Source organism: Phalacrocorax aristotelis, chromosome 1 (genome assembly GCF_949628215.1).
Source record: "Phalacrocorax aristotelis chromosome 1, bGulAri2.1, whole genome shotgun sequence".
In the NCBI taxonomy this organism is placed as follows: Eukaryota; Metazoa; Chordata; class Aves; order Suliformes; family Phalacrocoracidae; genus Phalacrocorax; species Phalacrocorax aristotelis.
In genome coordinates this window covers 151040026-151058470 of record NC_134276.1, presented here as the reverse complement: position 1 = coordinate 151058470, position 18445 = coordinate 151040026, and the positions used below count along the sequence as shown (strand labels likewise).

Sequence of the window (18445 nt, the reverse complement as noted above, 5' to 3'; positions counted from 1 at the left end):
CGCTTCCCTCACACCAGCTCACTGATTTACCTCAAGCTAACCACATCTGTTCTTTTATACTTTTGCCCTTTATCTCACCGAATTGCTTCTAGGAATTGAAGGATAGCCCCTTCAAATTAAGAATGGGGAGATTATTTTAGCTCCTCTTCCTTCCATCCTTTCTTCTTTCTTCTTTCCTCTTTCCTTTTTTCCTTCTTCCATTGTTAGCAAAACTTCAATTTCCCCTTCTCCTCTCCCTCTGTGGGCCTGTAGGTCTGTTCAGCTACTCAATTTCTGGATCCCGTCCTTCTACTGTGTCTGCTCATTTATTTTCCTGCAGAAAATGTGCTCCTTTTTGATAACTATTCACTCATTACTTGTAGCCAGCTCCAGTCTTGATATCTTGCTGTCCTATATTGTTTTGTAACTGCACATTTATTTTTTCAGTATTGTATTGTATAGTCGTCTGTGGCTGTATCTTTACAATTAACTTTTTTTCTCTTAAACTGAAAAATGTCCCATTTTCCTGCCCTAATTCCCTCATGAAATCTGGTTTCAAAACTGTTGGGTGAAGTGCCCCATACTTGATGCATATAAACGTAACCATAACTGTACATCTTTGTTCCATAACCAAATTCTTGTCTGGCAGCCTGTATGAAATTACAGAGACATTAAACTTTTGAGAAGACCTAACGAAGAATGGAAGAGAAAATGAGTGACCAGTGTTGATCCTTTTGTTCAGTTCTTTGTCACTTTCAGTTACTTGGATTGAAACAGACTAACTAGGAGCTGACAAATGATAAATATTTAAAAGCATAACAATGTCGTGACAGGTAGAGCAACTGAAGGAAGAGCTAAGTGCCAAAGAGGCTCAAGGGGAGGACCTGAAAAAAAGAGTGGCTGGTCTCCAGGCTGAGGTCTCTGCAGTAAGATTTATCTTTTGTGTGCAGTGGCCATTCACTGGGGCTTGCTAGCTCTCTGGCTTTTGGGGTAGCTTTTCTTCTCTTACCTTCTTTACGACTTGATATAACAGTAGAACTAACAGCCTGCTCAGCCTTGTAGCTGCCTATTTGTTCACATGGTTTTGGTGTCCATAACATCACTTTTCAACTGAACATCTCTGTTTTGTTACTGGGTTTTTTTTGTAATGGTATGAGCTGTTTTAGCAGTAACTTATTCTTCTCTATTGAAGCAGGTTTTCAGAAGTATTCAGCACCCATTTTGGGGCCAGACTTTCAGAGAGGTTTGCTTTCCCTAGTAGAGTAAAAATAATTTGAAAACATGTGCTAAACCCTCTTAACATTGTTCCACAAAAAATAACGAAAGCTGGATGCTGAACACTTTTTAAAACTGGTTGTTTAATTTTAGCAGCATGAATTTAGGTTATTTCTTTGCTGTGAAATTAGTGCATTTGCTAGGTGATCATAGTGCCTCTCCGAGGAGAGAGATGTGAGCATGTAATGCTGCCTTAACTTCCCTCGCGACTCGGAATGGTATGCACTACATTGTTCCTAAAGAGCTTTAGCACATTGGCAGTGTGGGCTTACAGCTCTGAAACGGTCATTTCCAGAGACAATGATCTTAGGATGCTACTTGGGGATGTTAATGTTACGAAATGTGGTTGTGTTTAGATGAGAGCACTTTACCAAAACACAAGTATTTAGGGTACACATCACTTTTGAGTTGACTCAAAAAAGAATTTATCTTTTCAAAGAAAGACAAAACTGGTTTGAGAAATTTTTACTATAATTCAGGCTACCGGCTAGTTTAAAAAATGACTCATCTAAAATTTTTAAGGAGGCTTTTTTGTTTAGATACTCCAGAAAACTTAACCACCACTGGAAAAAAAAAGCCATATCTTCCCAGGTGTTCTGCTGTGCCTAGCAGTGTTGTGCAACTGGTTGTATTGGCCAGTAGCTGACAGCAGAAATCATGCTGCGAACATCAATACTTTCGTATCTAATTTAAATAGGTAGTGAAATCATTCTGTGGACATACTTGCTTTTAGTAAAAATATGAAAAAACCCAACCTAGTCTGTTTGAATTAAGTGAACAATAAACTATTGAATAGTTCTATAAATTAATTTTTTTTCTTCTTTTCTCCTTCCCATTAGTCCATTTTAAAAAATTCATTTGGGTGAGGTTTTTTGAGATACGTGTCCTCCTTCCGCTCGCCTTCTTCCTTATCTCCTCATGCATGGTGTTTCACATTGGAACACAGGAGTCCTCAATGACATCTTTTGATGCTATTTTAATACTCTTCAGTAAAGAATTTTCTTTTTTTTAATTGCCCATTATTGAAACAGTTGTCAAGATAAAAGCCACATTTACCAAACCTTTTCTTCTCAGTTATTTCTACTAGTACACACATTTATTCTCATCTTAAAAAAGAAATTATAGCTTATATCAATTTAATTCTGTTCTTGACACATTCCCCAAAATGGAAGATAACCTGGACAATTTCTTTTAGTTTGTGATGTCCTTTAATTTCTGTTTTAAAGCACTGAAGAACATACTTTAGGGATTGAAGGATTATTTTTTTTTTTAATGTCACAAAATTGTTCAAGTTAAGAAAGGGAAAACTGTTTAGTTTTTAGAGATATGTCCACCTCTGCTATATAATACATAAAACACTGCTGTTTTATTCTGTGAGATGTATCGGAGGCAAACCAGAAGGTTGGTTATAAACTTGGGCATCAGTCTACCTTTAGACTTCCCTGTCCTCTTCAATTAAAAATTTTTTTCTTCAGATTTACATCAAAATTGTCCTGGGTGATGATTGCACTTAGAGAGATTTAATCTAATTTCAGTGCTTTACTTTTAAAATTTCTTACGGAGTGTCTTTTTAAATGATAATCCAACCTACATTTGTTAAAATAAATTGGCATCTTCATACTGATTTAATTCACTAAATTAAATCTAGGAAATTGCTCTTGACAAAGTGCAATTCCAAAAACAGTTATTTTGATGTATATTTGCATCTGCTTTAAGAAGCTTCCATAAATTAAAAAGGTATTTCTTAGAAGATTGAAATGCTGATTTCAGAAATAGTGGGAAAAGTAAAGGTGTCTTGACAACTCTGTAAACATGAGGCTGGACTGATGGATGGAGGGATGGACGGAAACTCACTGGTGTGACTTTTCAAAGCAAATATCATGCTTCTGAGAGAGACCCGTAGGTATCTCATCTTTTCTGATACTACAGGATAAGGGTACATTCTCAGTACGGTTCTGCTTCATCTTAAAAAAAAAATTACTTAGCAGGGGTAATTTTTTAATGAAGGTTTTGGTCAGTCCTTTGAAAGATGACAAAGAACAGACTGACTGTTAAAAAGAACCTCTCTCGAAAAATTAAGACTGTTGCTCCCCCTTCTTTTTCCTTGTATCTTTTGCGCATGACAGAAATTTTTGCTGGCCTTCCATTCAAGATAACTGAAAGCGTCACAATTCCACGGGATAAGTTCAGAGCATCATACTGTTTGTTGGTAGTTATGTGAATTTTGAGTTATTTTTGTAAGGACAGTATAAATTATTTTTTCCTTTGCCCATCTTTTCTTTCTTTTTCAGATTGGTCAAGTGAAACAGGAGCTGTCACGCAAAGACACCGAGTTGCTGGCCTTGCAGACAAAGCTGGAGACACTCACAAATCAGTTCTCTGACAGCAAGCAACATATTGAAGTTCTGAAGGAGTCTCTTACAGCTAAAGAGCAAAGAGCTGCTATCCTGCAGACAGAGGTGGAATGGGCAATTCTGTACTTACTGACTTTTCATAGGCAAAGAGTTAAAAAGTATTATTTCTTTTCTTTTTGCTTAGGTTATACAATCCCATAGTCATTCAATACTGCTTGTTCTGAACACATCGTGCCTTTAGTTATACATTTGATTCTCTAGACCAGAGGATTTGATTGTAAAAGACAAATACGTGTGTATAAGTGAAGTGTATTCCTGTGGATGAGTACACACTTGTATGACATGCTCCGCTAACATGCAGTTACTAATATTATTTTTCCTAGGCACAGATAAATTGGAAGTTGCAATGCCCGATCTGCGGCAATTTATTTTCAATGATCTTGTAGCTAAAAGAGAGCAGAGAAAGGAAGAGTATTCCAGTAGTATACAACGTGCTGAGGCTTCACTGCTACTGTCAGCATGTATGGGAACTCTTGCATGGAAACCTGTGCTTAGACCTGAAATATGGGCTTTCATGTTTTATGATGCATACTCCAAGATAACGGAAAAATATTTTCAAAACACTGTTTCGATAACAAATACTTAATAAATTCCCATGTTATGTAAGACACAAGTGTATATCTGAACCTCAAATGGGTAATAAGTATAGATAAATTTATTGCTTCTGAACATGCTTGAAGAACAAGCATGAAACATTGTGTGAAGACAGCATTTCAATCCCCTGGCTTGGAAAATTGTAGTGTTAGTAGAAGTCCAAAAGATGGCGATCATGCATCAAAAAAATGTTTGTGGTGTTACAGCTAAAGCAGTTAAAAACCAAAGGAACTATGAAATAGGCATGCTGAAAATTTGTGGGTAACACTGGTGTAGAAAGATTCTATATTACAAGAGTGTAAGAGAACTTATTTGAACTTTTTACCCTATGTAGCTTTCCTTTAGCCATGTTCACTGAATCTGGGTGCACATGGCCTTGTGTTATTAGATTTAACCGACACATATATGGAAGGAAATTCAGAAGGATCTGCAAGTTTATCCAGGTCTGAAATCAAGGCAGCAATTTTAAAGTTTAAGTACAAACTGAGATGATAGCTTTGTGTTAAATTTGATTGTATTAACAGATAATTTCAAATGAGTAAATAATTTGAGGTGACTGTACAGGGAGGAGATAGCAGACGGAGAGGTGTGAAGCTTCTCTGGAACAAAAAGAGAAAGGTATGCACTCAAAATCTTATATTTAAAAAAAAAAAAAAGTAGTTAAGAACTTACCTTCCTAGTTTTCTGTTGGACAGAAAGAAAATGGGTTAAGTGACCAGTTTTAGTTGTGACTTAATTCTACAACCTAGAAACCATAATTTTTAATTTCTACTTTTATTTTACATTGATACTTTTGGTTTATTCACTCGAGACAAGGTTCATTTGCATTAGTTGGTAGAACTGTGAAAGTGTACTATTTTACAGTCATAAACTTCTTGTTAAATTTATTCATTCTTTTTTGCTAGTCAGGAATGTACCCTAGATTCCTACATCTTTTTTTTTAAAAACATTTAAATTTCAGAATACCATTGGAAGTAGGTATTAGGCAAATAAATGTTTTAAAATATAAATTGCAGATTTTGATCCATTACAGTGATTGAAAATAATATAGATATATTAAATCACTGCGTAGGATTGTGACAAACCAAGAAGCTATAAATGCATTTCTCTTCTTACTTTTAAATAATAAAAAGCAGTACTTTTCTGCCCATGAGAGATGAGCTTCTTGAAAGAATGTACTTTATTAGCAAGTTAAAAGACTTCAGTAGGTGGTCAAAATTTCAGCTGTTATTGTAGGTAAACATATTTATATGTTTAATGTATGTTATTTCAACAAAATATTTAAAAACAGAAAGACTTGGTTATACAACATTGATAGATACTCATGATAGTTATTCAGAACATTTTGATTTTATTTTAGCTGGAGGCCACAGGAGGTTTTTTTAATATAGAAAATTATTCTACTCTCTACCTTGTAATATTACTAAATAATCATTGAGAATATTTGTTCTTGACAGCAAGCTCAACAATTGAATCATCATACACAGTTACCTTCCTTCTGCCATCACAGGTCATCCTCTCAAGTCTAAGACTGAAACACGTCAATAAAATACAGCATTGAGATGTTTGTCATTGCATCCTGTCATGCAATTGGGCTTTTTTTTAAGGAAAATATATTTTTTATACCAGAGTTTTCACTGGGAATAGGGTAGGAATGTGAGATCCTGCCTGGCCTCACTTGTTGGCAGCACTGGTCAATGTTAAAACATGACTAGCTTCTCTCTATACATCTTGAGAAAGTTATGGGGAGGGAGAGAAGTGCATTTTCTGTCATATATTGACAGACTTCTCCATAGGAGATTGGTATTTTAAAGTCATACTTAAACGTTTTGAGACAAAAGAGCATACCTTCATAAGCCTCTGCCTTTTAGTCTTCTGTTACAGAAAACCGCAGGTAGGTGGGGAAAAGATGTTGGTATAATATCTCAAAAATGGGTTTGCCACCTGCCACACTAGAACTACAAAGAACAGTGAGCTGTTTGTAGTTTGTCTTGAGGGCTATTGGGTGGAGAGGATATTGTGGTTAGCTTTTCAATTTGTGAAGCAACCAGCTCTAAAAATGTACAATCTCTTTGTAAACAAAACAAAAAATAAATCGGTATTTATTTTGGAATTAAGACTTCATCCATATAAAGTTTGTGTTTTGCCCAGTGAGCCCTTTAGGTTAGGTCAGTGCCCAAAGGTATGTGGTTTCAATGCGAGATGAAATTAATCAGTAAGAACATTCCCATTTATTTTTGTATACTGCCCAGACTGCCATGGTTCTGTAATTAGTCTGTTCCATATGGTAAATTCAGATTAATATTCAGTAGAAAAATTAATCCAGTCCTCTGGAAGTACTTAATTTTTTCTGAATGTCTCGGTAGAACATAAAACTCTCTAAGGGTCTGTCTTCATTGGGGCTTATACTGGCATTTTGAAACTCTTCCAAATCAGAGACAGTTAGGGAGCAGATCACGTTTTGTGAGGACTGGTGTGAGTGGGAGCTGGGTGTCTCTAGCAAGACCTGTTAGCACCAGCTGTGTTAAGACCTATGCTGACACCTGCAAGCATTAAGCTCAGCTCACAGAACTGAGTTCACTATGTTTAGGTATTTAATACCATGTGCTAGAGATTGTGGAAGAACAGTTGAACTGATTTCTGACCTGAGTCGTCCCTGGAAAGCAGCACATCTGTCCTGCATTGAATTTACAACCCTAGCAAGAACCAAGGGGGCTCTGCACAAAGCCAGGTGTGTGCGCTTCTGCTCCACGGCGTAGTCATGTAATCTTAAATTGTCTAGATAACCGGGAGTTGTATGTTCATAAAGAAGTCATTCTCAGCTCTTTTACAAGACTGTACTGGATATTACTGCAATTTGTATAGGAAGGTGAGGAGTCAATTCTAACATCATTAATAAGAAAGGTCAATGTCAAAAATAGAGAATTTAGTCTTGTGAACTACCACTGCCTTCAGAATGAGTCAGCGAACATAGCTTTTAAGCCTTAATTATGGACCTGCTACCAGGAAAACAGCTTAACTCTTGTTGTGTTTACATGATGTGTTTGCAAGTTAGTAATAGAACATCTCAAAACTGATCCTTTTTAAAAGGTACTCATTTCAGGTACTTGGAGACTTCACATAGCAATACCTACCGTAGGATAAAAGCAACATTTCACCTCACATACCAAATATAATTTTCTGTCTTCGTCTGTGCATTTCTCAATTGTCTTTTAATTCTGAGTACTGACAGATAGAATTAATTCAACATCTACTTTAAAAAGTAGCTGACCCTTGTTAGAAACCATAGCAAGCTCTAAAGGCATGTTTCAGGATTGATATTCTGTCTGTTCCTTTTGCTGCCATTAATGTAGTCACACCAATGGAGAATAAGTTTTTAATTTTGCCATTACGGAGGAATCAGGGCTTGGGTATAACACAGGAGAGACTGTACTTTCTGTTGTAACTGAATGGAGTATGGCTTGGTTCACTGATATAAATCAATAGTTCAGCCATGGTTTGGACAGGCAGCGAGTAGATGGGAAGAGTCACTCAGTCTCAGGAAAAGAGTCGAGCACTGTTTTTGTAGGCATCACTGACATCTTTCTAAAGCTGAATGGGAATCACCTATGTCATAATACCCTGATTGCTACTGTACAGTGGAGATGGTGGTAAAAATGAGAAAAAAGATGTGTGCAACCTAGGTTGACTCAAGCTCCTGAGTCAGTTCTGAAACTCACTGTGGACTTTTAAAAGTTTTAGTGATTTCCCTAAGCTTTAAGTTGGGAATATTTTTAAAGCTAAGACTTCAATTACAGAATCCAAGATTTAAAAAAAGACTTAAGAATAAATTTAAATTAAATATTATGTAATCATTTGTGTTTATTCTGATAGTCACTTGAGCTACTAATGTTCTAGTTTTTCTTAGAAATATGGAATTCTACATGCTTAATGTATGGCTATACATGTCAGGAACAGAGTCATAGAGTATTATTTGCTGCTACTGGAAAACTCTGTGAAGACAGACTGGTAGTTCCTGACATAGTTTTTCATACGTGGTTCTTACAGGGAAGAAATTTACGTCTGTTATATGGTACTCAGTTGAAAGAGGTACCTGTTTTACCTGTATCTAGGAAGGCTATTGTGTTGAAAGCAGGAACAAATGTGCTCATTTTTCTAAAGTTTCATGCAAAATTGGATGGTACGTGCAGGTCAAGTTGGCAAGCCCCTTGTTACATGAAGGACTAGTAGCTGCCTGAGCTGTACTGTAAGACTTTACTTGCCATGCGTAATTAAAGACATGGCAGTCTATTACTGTGAAAACAGTTAGGTTAACCCAGGGTTAAGACAACACCATCCAAGACGCAAAAGTCAGGAGAAGGGGCGTCAGCATCTCAGTAGCTATTTGCCCAGTCGTTTCCATGTGCATAGAAAATCTTAAGCTGACTTTGTTGGAGTTGGCATCACCTGACTCCCACAGACCTCAATTCTTGTCACTGTGGGAGGATGCCATACATAAACTGAGCTGACATGAATAAACAAGTGCAGTGTTCTGCCAGGAATAGTGCTAAGGTGATGATTGTGTGTCCTGCCAGCCTTTGAAAATATTCTTGAAAGTGTTTTCTGTGGTTTCCCAGGCAGGGACCTCACACAAATAAAACCAGGAATGCAGTTTACCCCAAACCATAGGCTAATATAGAGTTCAAAGAGAATAATCAATCAGAAAATGGAAAGCATTCTGTGGATAAATTTCTGTTTGCAGATGCTCTCTTTTCACTTAGTACTGTGCTGTAGGCATCTGGACTGTCTCAAATATTTTTGCAACACAACTGTTGAGAGTATGTGGATTTGCTTGTGAGGGGGATCTTCGGTTTCCCTTCAAGAATGAAAGAAAGTGACTCTTAGCTTTAATATTAGAGATATCTGGAGAAGAACATACCTAATCAATCTATAAAACTGCATGTTTTTAAAAAGAAGACAAAGCCTGATCCACCTGCTAAACTTTTCATTGCAAACACTAGCAATCCTATAAATCATATTTGGGTAGTACCTGGTACTCTAATATCACTGCAAGTTATACTCCGTGCCCCACTTGCTGGGTGAGAGGTCAGGAATGTGATTTTAATAACGTATGTGTAAGTGAGAAGGCTCCAGACATAGAGGTGGCAGTGGGATTGCAGTGCTGATGGGGAGAGCAGGGCAGTTTTTTCCCCACTGGCAAGTGCTTATTGCTCTGTGTAAAAGGAATCAACCAAAACAGCAAAGGATTTTGTGGGTGTAACATACTGTAAATGCAGAGCCTTAGAGGCAGCTTTTCCATTAGCAAATCATCATAAAGTGGCATTAGAATAACACATTAAAACTAAGTGTTGCTCAAAATACTGTAAGCATAGTGACTACCTAAGTTCTTTCCCTAGCTGGAGTTGCCCAACTCCATGTTTCACTTCATGTCTCTGCTAGCCTATGCTGTGCAGAAGGACCAAGAACTTCATTGATCACCCTGTTTACTCTGTGTGACTGATGTCCTGTAATGGATTCAGCTAACAGGAACAAATCTGATACTGTCAAATAAGATTAGCAATCAAGCTGGCAGATTTGAGCTCTGTCTGAATGCCGAGTGGATAGGGGTCAGTGGGTTTCTTTTAGTGTTTTGAGAAGGTTGGTGGTGTTGGATTTCGTATTCCACAATGGTCTTTGAGATTAGTCTGTGCTCTGTGGTGACCTTATTCTTCTCATCAAATTTATATTCAGATAGCTCTGATTCCTTCTCCCATTTCTTTTGTCTTGTGAGCACTGTGTTCCATTTGTGTAAGAGAAATGCAGAATGAAAAGCAAAAGCTTCTCAACATGTAGTTTTCAAGTTTGAGGATACCATAGAATTCCCAGAGTGTGTTTCTAAATTAATTGAGGCCATGGGAGCTCTAAATATGTTTGTGTCCAAACTGCACCCACAATATCCTGTACTGTCCTTTGTCCTTTGTTCCATTTTATCTTTAATATAAAACTGCATCCTGCTGAAAACATCAACCTAATAGTTTAAATGTAACATGTTAAGCCAAAATATTCTTAGCCGTCCTAAGGTAACCCTGTTTCCATGTTTTGCTCTGCAGTGGCAGCAAAGACCTCTGCTTTCATAACCTCCAGGCCCCTTCTAATACTCTCATTAAAACCTACAATATAAAGTGACTGGCACAAAGTCTTGTCAACACGGTGTGTTGGCTTCTACTTTGAGGAAGAAAATTCCAGATATATCTTACAAGACTGAGTTATGTCAGAAGTATGATGTGAGATTTTTCCAAGAAAGAGCATTAGTCTCATAAAATTTGGGAATAAAACATTTAATTATTTTTACTGTTCGGTCTCTGGCCACTTGAGATAACTGTTTTATCACAAGCTTATGTATATTGAAGCCTTAAGGGTTGTTCGTTTTCTGAATCTATTTGTAATTTGACAGCACTTATTCCCTTGTGGAAGCATAATTTAACTTTTCTTGCCTTCAGTGCTAACCAAACCCTGTTTCTGCTTGTCTGAACCTAGGTGGATGCATTACGATTACGTCTGGAAGAGAAGGAGACTATGCTAAATAAGAAGACAAAGCAGATTCAGGAGATGGCAGAGGAGAAAGGGACTCAAGCAGGAGAGATCCATGACCTCAAGGACATGTTAGAGGTGAAGGAACGCAAAGTTAATGTTCTTCAGAAGAAGGTAAGATTGTAGAGGTCTAAGTCAGATACGCACCTCTGATGCATCTTGATTTTAATTCTGTCAAAAAGCCTGAACTAGAATTTACATTTTGGAGGTTAATGATTGAGTCCATGTAATGAGAAGATGGTGGGTGATCAATTTCAGTTTGAAGTTTTGAAGAAAAATAAAATTCAAAGCAGAAGTTGTTACCTTTCAGTGGTTGCTGTGCTGCTTCTGCTTCCACGTCATTATTAACAATGACTGAAGTATTTATAGGAGAGCACATAATCTGAAAAATCAATCCTTTCACACCCACCACCTTAACAGAGCCACATTATTTTGAAGCACGGGGCACTGGTTGACGATGACTTCAGTATGTGTCTAAATGAATGGGGCCTTGTATCAGTAGAAGCAATTAGGATGATTCCTCTGTAACTTACTGAGAAAAGTTCAGGAAGAACTTTGTATAAGTTTCATTAGAAATGCTGTTTTATCATACTTAATACTTCTTGGGAACTACTAGAACAGGATAATCAGGGTTCAGACTGTCCTGCATATCTGTCATAAGAAAATGTAGACCTTGTCAGTGAAATGGGGGAGGTCTGGATATGAAAAAGTAGACCCTGTTAGGAAAATCAGAAAGATTTCCCAAAGGGCATTGGGTCCTAAGGCAATGAATGTCATTACGGATGATCTTTTGCAAAATGCATACTATGTTTCCCAAATGGCTGCTACACATGGTAAAAAGAAAGGAATGCAAGTATCACAAGAAACTTTAATTTACAGAATATTTTTTCCTCTGTGCTTTTAGAGAAGCTGCTCTTGGAACTTGTATTTAATGTATTAGGCTGTGAATGTGGGTTTTTTTTCTAGATCTTTAAGCAATTTTATGGAATTCCTGTAACTTTAATAGCTCAGAATATTGATTAATTTCTGATGCCTGGCCAGTGCCTTTTCTTCTAGTATATAGCTATGAATCATGAGGGTTCAGGTCATGTTCAGTTCTGTTACAGCAAACTTCATGCAGGGAATGGAAATTCAGGCATGGAGTTTAGCCATAAATAAGTCATTAATAATTTTCAACAGAGCCCTAATTCCCAGTCTTTATGGTCTCATTTTTTGACTGCTCATCTTTTTAGAAACACAGATTTCTAATTTTTGTGCTGTGCTTTCTCTTTGTTTTCAAGATTGGTCATGCACACTCCAGACATTGATTGAGATCCCAGCTGAGTGTTTAACCAAGAAGTGGGGAATCTGACATTTACGTAAATGTTAAATGTCAGTGAGGTTGTTTTACTTCCATTTGCTCTTACACTGTTTTTTCACATTTTCTTATTTGCTCTGCTTAACTCTTTAGGTTGATCTTTCATTGGTTCATTTACAGGCAGTGCTAAAGGGTCTCTTTTTACTAATTTTTTTAATACTTGTTTTCTTGACTACTGTAATCCATATTAAGATGGTTTTGTCTTGCGTCTTCATGTGGCTAGGCTATTTTTTGAGGTTCATTTGCTGCTACTTTCAAGTAAAAGTACCTGGTCTCTTCACACTGAAAAGTATGGGCCAATGCTTTCAGATGTAATGTTTTTGAGGTCTTGTTCTCCTTGGTAGCTCACCAGAGGCTAACACTACCATAATAAACTACAATTTGAGTTGTTTTGTAAACCTGTTTCTGAGCTTCTCTGAACAAAGAAACATATAACCTATTTATAGAAAAATATCTCCTTCCTGCTGCTAACAAGAATCACATGCAGAGATTTGAATTTACTTCAGCCTCCAAGTTGTTGGAACCATTCCCTTTAACAGGAACAGTTAAACTGTGAAGTATTTAAATCCAAAGATGATTTTTTTTTTTTTAGTTTCTATAACGAGCAAACCTACAATATTTTTATGGACAATCCAGCTGACAAGACTTTTATCTGAGGTTTGTGGTGCAATATGGAATTTCTTTTTATTTTTTGTATGGACTAGGGTAAATAAGCATAAATTCAGTCCCTTTCAGTTTTTAGGATTGATGCCTTTAACTGAATTTTTTAATTGGTTCTCCAGACCTGGGATTTAAGACTATGTTTGGGATTTTCTGTAGATTGGGCTTTGCATTTTCTTGTTCTCTCCAGCATTTTTCCACATAAAAGCAGAGCTTGAGGAAATACCTCAGGAAGGACGATTTTTCTATATACTGTGGAAGTCGTGAGAACTCACATAAAATCTGTTTCAGGTGCTAGAGGAGATTATGAAATCTCATTTTTCTCTGATATAGATATATACAAACATACACTTATATATATATATGCCTGTTCTTTTTTTTACTATACAGATAGCTGTTCTGCCCTCTGCCTGGAACTTCAGAAGCCTGTAGCTCCTCTCATGTAAATGTTTTTCTCATAAAGCTTGTAAACTCTGATTTAGTTTTTCTTTGTTTTTGCATCTGTAGAGTGCACCTTGTTATTAAAGTGCACAGCCTGTTTTCTGCTTTATCCAAGTGCTGACTTTCAGACCTTCAAGGACAGTTCAGAATTTTATTTTCCTTTAAAAAGAAAAAGTGCAGCCTTTAAACTATTGCTCCGTGCACAGTAGTTTTTTTCATTCCTTCCTCTGATTATAGATAGACTGGCGTGTTCAGACAGATCAGGTTTTAATCTGTGTATTGTAATTGAAGATCTGGATGGTACAGTTTAAAGTATCTTCAGTGGCCATAGATAGTATTTTCTTTTTTTTACTGTCTCAGTTATCTGATATTAAAGGCTTGTTTAAAGTTTATCAACATGATTTAAGTGGTACTTAGGCATTTTACTTGAATACAGTGAAAGGCTATGAAAGACGTGCAGTATGAAAAAAGGTTTTCCTCTTGTGTAGTGTTAAGAAATATTTTTCCATGGATATTTGGGAGCAACAACAGCAGCAGCATATAACTGCTGCTTGCAGTTATGAAGAGGTATGGGGTACAGGTATTGGCATGTTAAAGGAATTAAACCAAATTAAGAATTAGATTAGTAGATACTATTCAATCAGTTTTTATCAAGTACTCTTCCCACAGCATATACTCAGATTTGAGGGTATTTTTGAAGTGGATACTCTAATGAACTAAATTTTGAACACTAATGCTTTTTTGATGCTAGGTAAAAATAAAATTTGTAACAAAAGCTAAAATTATGAAGATGTTAAAGTATTTAGTGAAAAATCATTAACTTGCATAATTTACACATTTAAGAAAAATTGTTTACTCTCTTTGGAAATTCAGAAAGACTGCCCCTACTAATAATATAGCCAGAGCCAACCGATATGTGGCTATTCTGGGCATTTGGACATCTGTTCCTAACTTTTTTTTAATTTTCTCTGACTGTTTTAGATGTGTAGTCACCTATTCTAATGACAATGAGAAGAAATTGTTTGCTATGCTATACTAAATTTCTGCAATTTCTGTTGTTGAAACAAAAATGATCTAAAATGCAGTCTTTACTACTGGGTCTCTGTTTCAATTCACTGACTCAGGCCACTGCATAGTTTGTTTTATGAGCTATTAATATTGTTGCATTGATTAAAAGTGGTGAACTAGAAAGTATACTTTCTGGTTATTCTAAAATCTAGATGAAGAAAGTAATGAAAATTTACTGGTCGATTAGAGATCAAATAAAAGACACAGAAGAAGATTATGAGCAACAAAAGGTCTGAAAAATCAACATGACAATTGACATCACTACTGATACCCAGTACGCACCAAAATACATGTTCCAGGTTGCTGAGGAAACCACATGCTTCACATTTTAGGTTCTGGAATCTTTCCAGTTCCTACAGTGATGCTGCTTGATAGCACCTTTATTTGAGACAATAGAAATAGGGCAAATGCCAGAAATTTGGAGTCTACAGAAATTAGTTTTAGCTTTATGTCTGAAAATTTGATACAAAATCTTAGTTTTATAGAGCTTTAGGATATTTTTTTTTCTCATTTAACCGAAAGTAAATATTGCATAAAATCTCATTTTATGTTGTTAGAATGCCAGGCAAGGGGAGAACGTCAGAAAATAAAATAGGGACCATGCTAGGCAAATCTGAAATCTAAACCTGAAAAACATTAAATTGTGCTTTATTATTCTCTTTGCCACATCTGTCTATCTGTGCTGATAGACTAGGATGGAAAAGATTAGGAAATAAAACATCAATACTTTGTAATCAAAACATTTTAGAGAAATAGCATTTGGGACAAAAGATAAGTAACAGTTGCTCTGAAAGAAAAGCAGTGAATCAATCACCCTTTGCTTTGGGGGGAGGTCGTGTTTTGTCTTGGGGAGGAGGGGTTAACACTCCATTGTACAATGCAGCTGCAGGCAAATAAAACGCAAGTGTTAGTGTCTGAACATAGCAGTGTTTTTTGGCAGCCCCCCATGCACTACGTGATAATAGACCTGTGATAAAGTAAAGAAAGAACACAGGGGTTGGGTTTTTTTTTTTGGACGGAGGGCGAGTTGGAGGGGGTTTTTTTGGTTGCTTTGTTTGTTGGGTTTTTTTGTGGCTGTGCTTATGTTACTTGTTTAGCTAGCGTTCGGGAAGGCTCCAAATGCAATTTTCCTGCTCTTTTGGATAAGAAGCGTTGCCTTTCTCCAGAGGAAGTAAATGCCCACTGCTTTTCAAAAACCTTAGAAATCAAAGTATATATCTTATGCTTAATGATGAGAAACACTGTGTGGCAGGAGAGAGGAACTGAAATAGAATTTGTAACTCAGTTGTTTAAAACCAGTAGTGGTCATAGTTACTACAACAGCAGTGTTGGTTTAGTATTCATAACTTTTAAAGTTCAGTGTTTGTACTTTAAAGATTTAAGTTTCATCTTCCCTGGTGTGACCTTGAACTTGCCTACCAGATGAATGAATATGTGATTTTTCTAAGAATTAATAAAATGCGGGGCATACTTTTAGATAGCCCTTTGAGACTCTGAGGACATTTAGTGCTTAAAAATCCTACAGTATTAACACTGTAGGTGATGGCCTGTTCAAACCTGGAGCATGTGCTGAGTCTCTGGTTGCGCAAACTATACGGAAAAGAACCACGTAAGACTGTCCCAACAAAGATGGTCTGTGTGTACATTTGCGAAGTGGGTGAGCATATGCCCCCATATTTAAATTCTGGATAAGTTTTTGCCTGTGTAATCTACCTTTGGTGAAGCTTATTCTCTGCATTTTATGTGCTTGAATCATGAACGTTTAAGGAGGAGCACTGTACAGCGCTCCAGGATCATATTAGTCTGCTTGTCTCCCCAGCTTCTGCAGGGAGATAGAAGGAAGATATGCTGGACTTTCTGCTCAGCTAGGACTATCTACTTTTCTTCAAGGAACTCTGTGGCTTAACAAGCAGTGCAGTACATGAATATTTCTATAAATATCTATCTCCCTCAGAAAAAGACATACTTCTGCCCGTTTTACTCCAGGTCTCAAGGCATGCCACTGAACTGGTTCCAAACCCAGTTCAGAGATTTCAAACACCACAGAAAAGACCTGAATCCCCCATGGGCATGTGCCAGCTTCTTTATTAAAACTGACAGATGTAACTCCAAAGATGTGTCCTGGAGGGTCATGGGGATCTTGTCCTTCTGTGTCCCTGAAGGAATATCAGACCTCTTCTGCTGCTGCTTTTTCTTTCATTCAAATCTTTCCGTTTTAGGCTTGCTGACTACCACCGAACATCATAAAGTTTAGATTTATTGGCTTTTAGAAATTTCCAGAAGCTGTTCTGTCTGACTTGTTACCCTGTGTCTCCAAGATCCTAGAGACCCTTCTCTTTTCAGGAATATCCACTCAGAATTGCTTTACCACGTGGGATGGGATTTTTAGATAGAGGTCTTATCATCAGTTAGAGTAGTAATAAGAAAAATTAGACAAGCTTTTAATCCTTCATCTCTGTCAAAATACCACTAGATAAAATCTTGTGGTAGCAGTAAAAATGCCAAAGAAGACTTGGAGAGGCTTCATTATGTGAGTTCAAATTCAGCATAATTATCCTGTGGGATTTTTTCATCTCTACCATTTCAGAAGGAGATTAGTTGTTTAATTTCCACGTGGGAAATGAGGGCTCAACACAGAATTTATTTTCATTTTACAGTGAGGCATGGTCACTTTGAAAATAGGATCCTTACCCTCCCATTTGACTTCCCACTTCTCTGAGAATACATTCAGACTTGTTAGAGCAATTGTAGCCCAGCTCAGATGGCATGTCTTTTTTTTTTTCCTTCTATGAATGTATGACTGATAAGTCATTATTAGGGCAGGGGAATAAGTCCGTTTCTTCATACCACTTTTCAGCTCTTTGCTAGTTTAGTTTTAAAGGTGACGGATTATCATAGGGATCTTAGAGCTTATTACAGCGACTTCAGGTTCAGTGTCAGCAAGACCACTGCCCTCTCAGGAGAGGCTTGTGATTCTTTCTAGCCATATAATAACATAGATTTTTCTGATTTGGAATATGGGTCCTAAAAGGTCCACAAGCTTAGCTTCAGACAGTATTTTTCGATGGCAGATAGTCCATAGGTTACAAGGGCTGGGAGAGGTGACAGTGTATTCTCCAGGGACTGACCCAAGGAATACACTTCTGATCTTCTTGCCTAATCCAGATCAGTCATGGCAGATGCCTAGGAGCTTGAAGTACACTCGAACATTTCCATTTTAAGGACTTTGGTCTCTAAAGGAGCACCTGTTTCTTCACAGCTCTAAATTGGGTGCTGTTATGGCCTTCACCAGTGAGTTCATAGCCTGTAGTAACAGGTATCTTGTTTAGGTTATAATAAACAGTACACGATCACTTGTATTCATTGGTGAAATTCCCTTTTCTCTGTTGCATACTTCATACTTAGTTATTGAAAACAATAAATCATCCCCTGGGCATTCTTGGTACTATAGTGAAGAGTTTGAATTGCTTTATGTCATTAAACCAGAAGTGGGAGACTTGGTAGAGTTGTCCGAAGCACACACTTCTACTGCTGAAGAACATTGTAAGATGTTTTTGCATTGAGTATCAACACAGGGAGGATGGGCCTTTCTATTCCTAAGAGTTTTTGTTCAGTGCATATATAGTTTTATGGCAAATTGTTTTCGGAGAATCATGGAATGGTTAAGGTTGGAAGAGACCTCTGGAAATCATCTTGTCCAACCACACTGCTCAAGCAGGGCTACCAGAGCTGGTTGCCTAAGACCACGTCCAGACAGCTTTTGAATAGGGTTGCGTAAGAATCACTTCTATTAAACTTCAGAGCAGTGAAATCTGTAAGTGAATTTACTCATAGGTGCCTAACATACACTTGAAATTGTTAGTAAATTATGCAGGATATCTAAACTAGTGGAGGAGGCATAAATTATATTTGAAAAATTGACTTTACACAGAAACTTTATGCTATTATAGTACTTTTTAGTGCACAGTTATGGCTACCAATGCAGCAGCTATGTTAGAGGAACTTACTAGATTCTAAATAAATTTTATGCCTGGCTATATTATAAATTAGAATTTGTAAATGGAGAATATATAGCCCCCTCTTTTGC

The 18445-nt window shown here is 37.0% G+C and overlaps 1 protein-coding gene across 7 annotated transcripts in view; it reads left to right on the top strand.

Annotated features, from left to right (window-relative positions):
• The window catches only part of ERC1 (ELKS/RAB6-interacting/CAST family member 1), a 303504-nt gene that overhangs the window by 78066 nt on the left and 206993 nt on the right, over positions 1-18445 (top strand). For 4 of the 7 annotated variants that reach the window (XM_075115935.1, XM_075115897.1, XM_075115907.1 and 1 more), the window contains exons 6-8: positions 813-896; positions 3546-3713; positions 10779-10946. In XM_075115935.1, the coding sequence (XP_074972036.1) occupies positions 813-896; positions 3546-3713; positions 10779-10946 (420 nt within the window). The remainder of the gene's footprint in view (positions 1-812; positions 897-3545; positions 3714-10778; positions 10947-18445) is intronic. The other 3 variants (XM_075115945.1, XM_075115916.1, XM_075115923.1) reach the window with 1 other exon arrangement.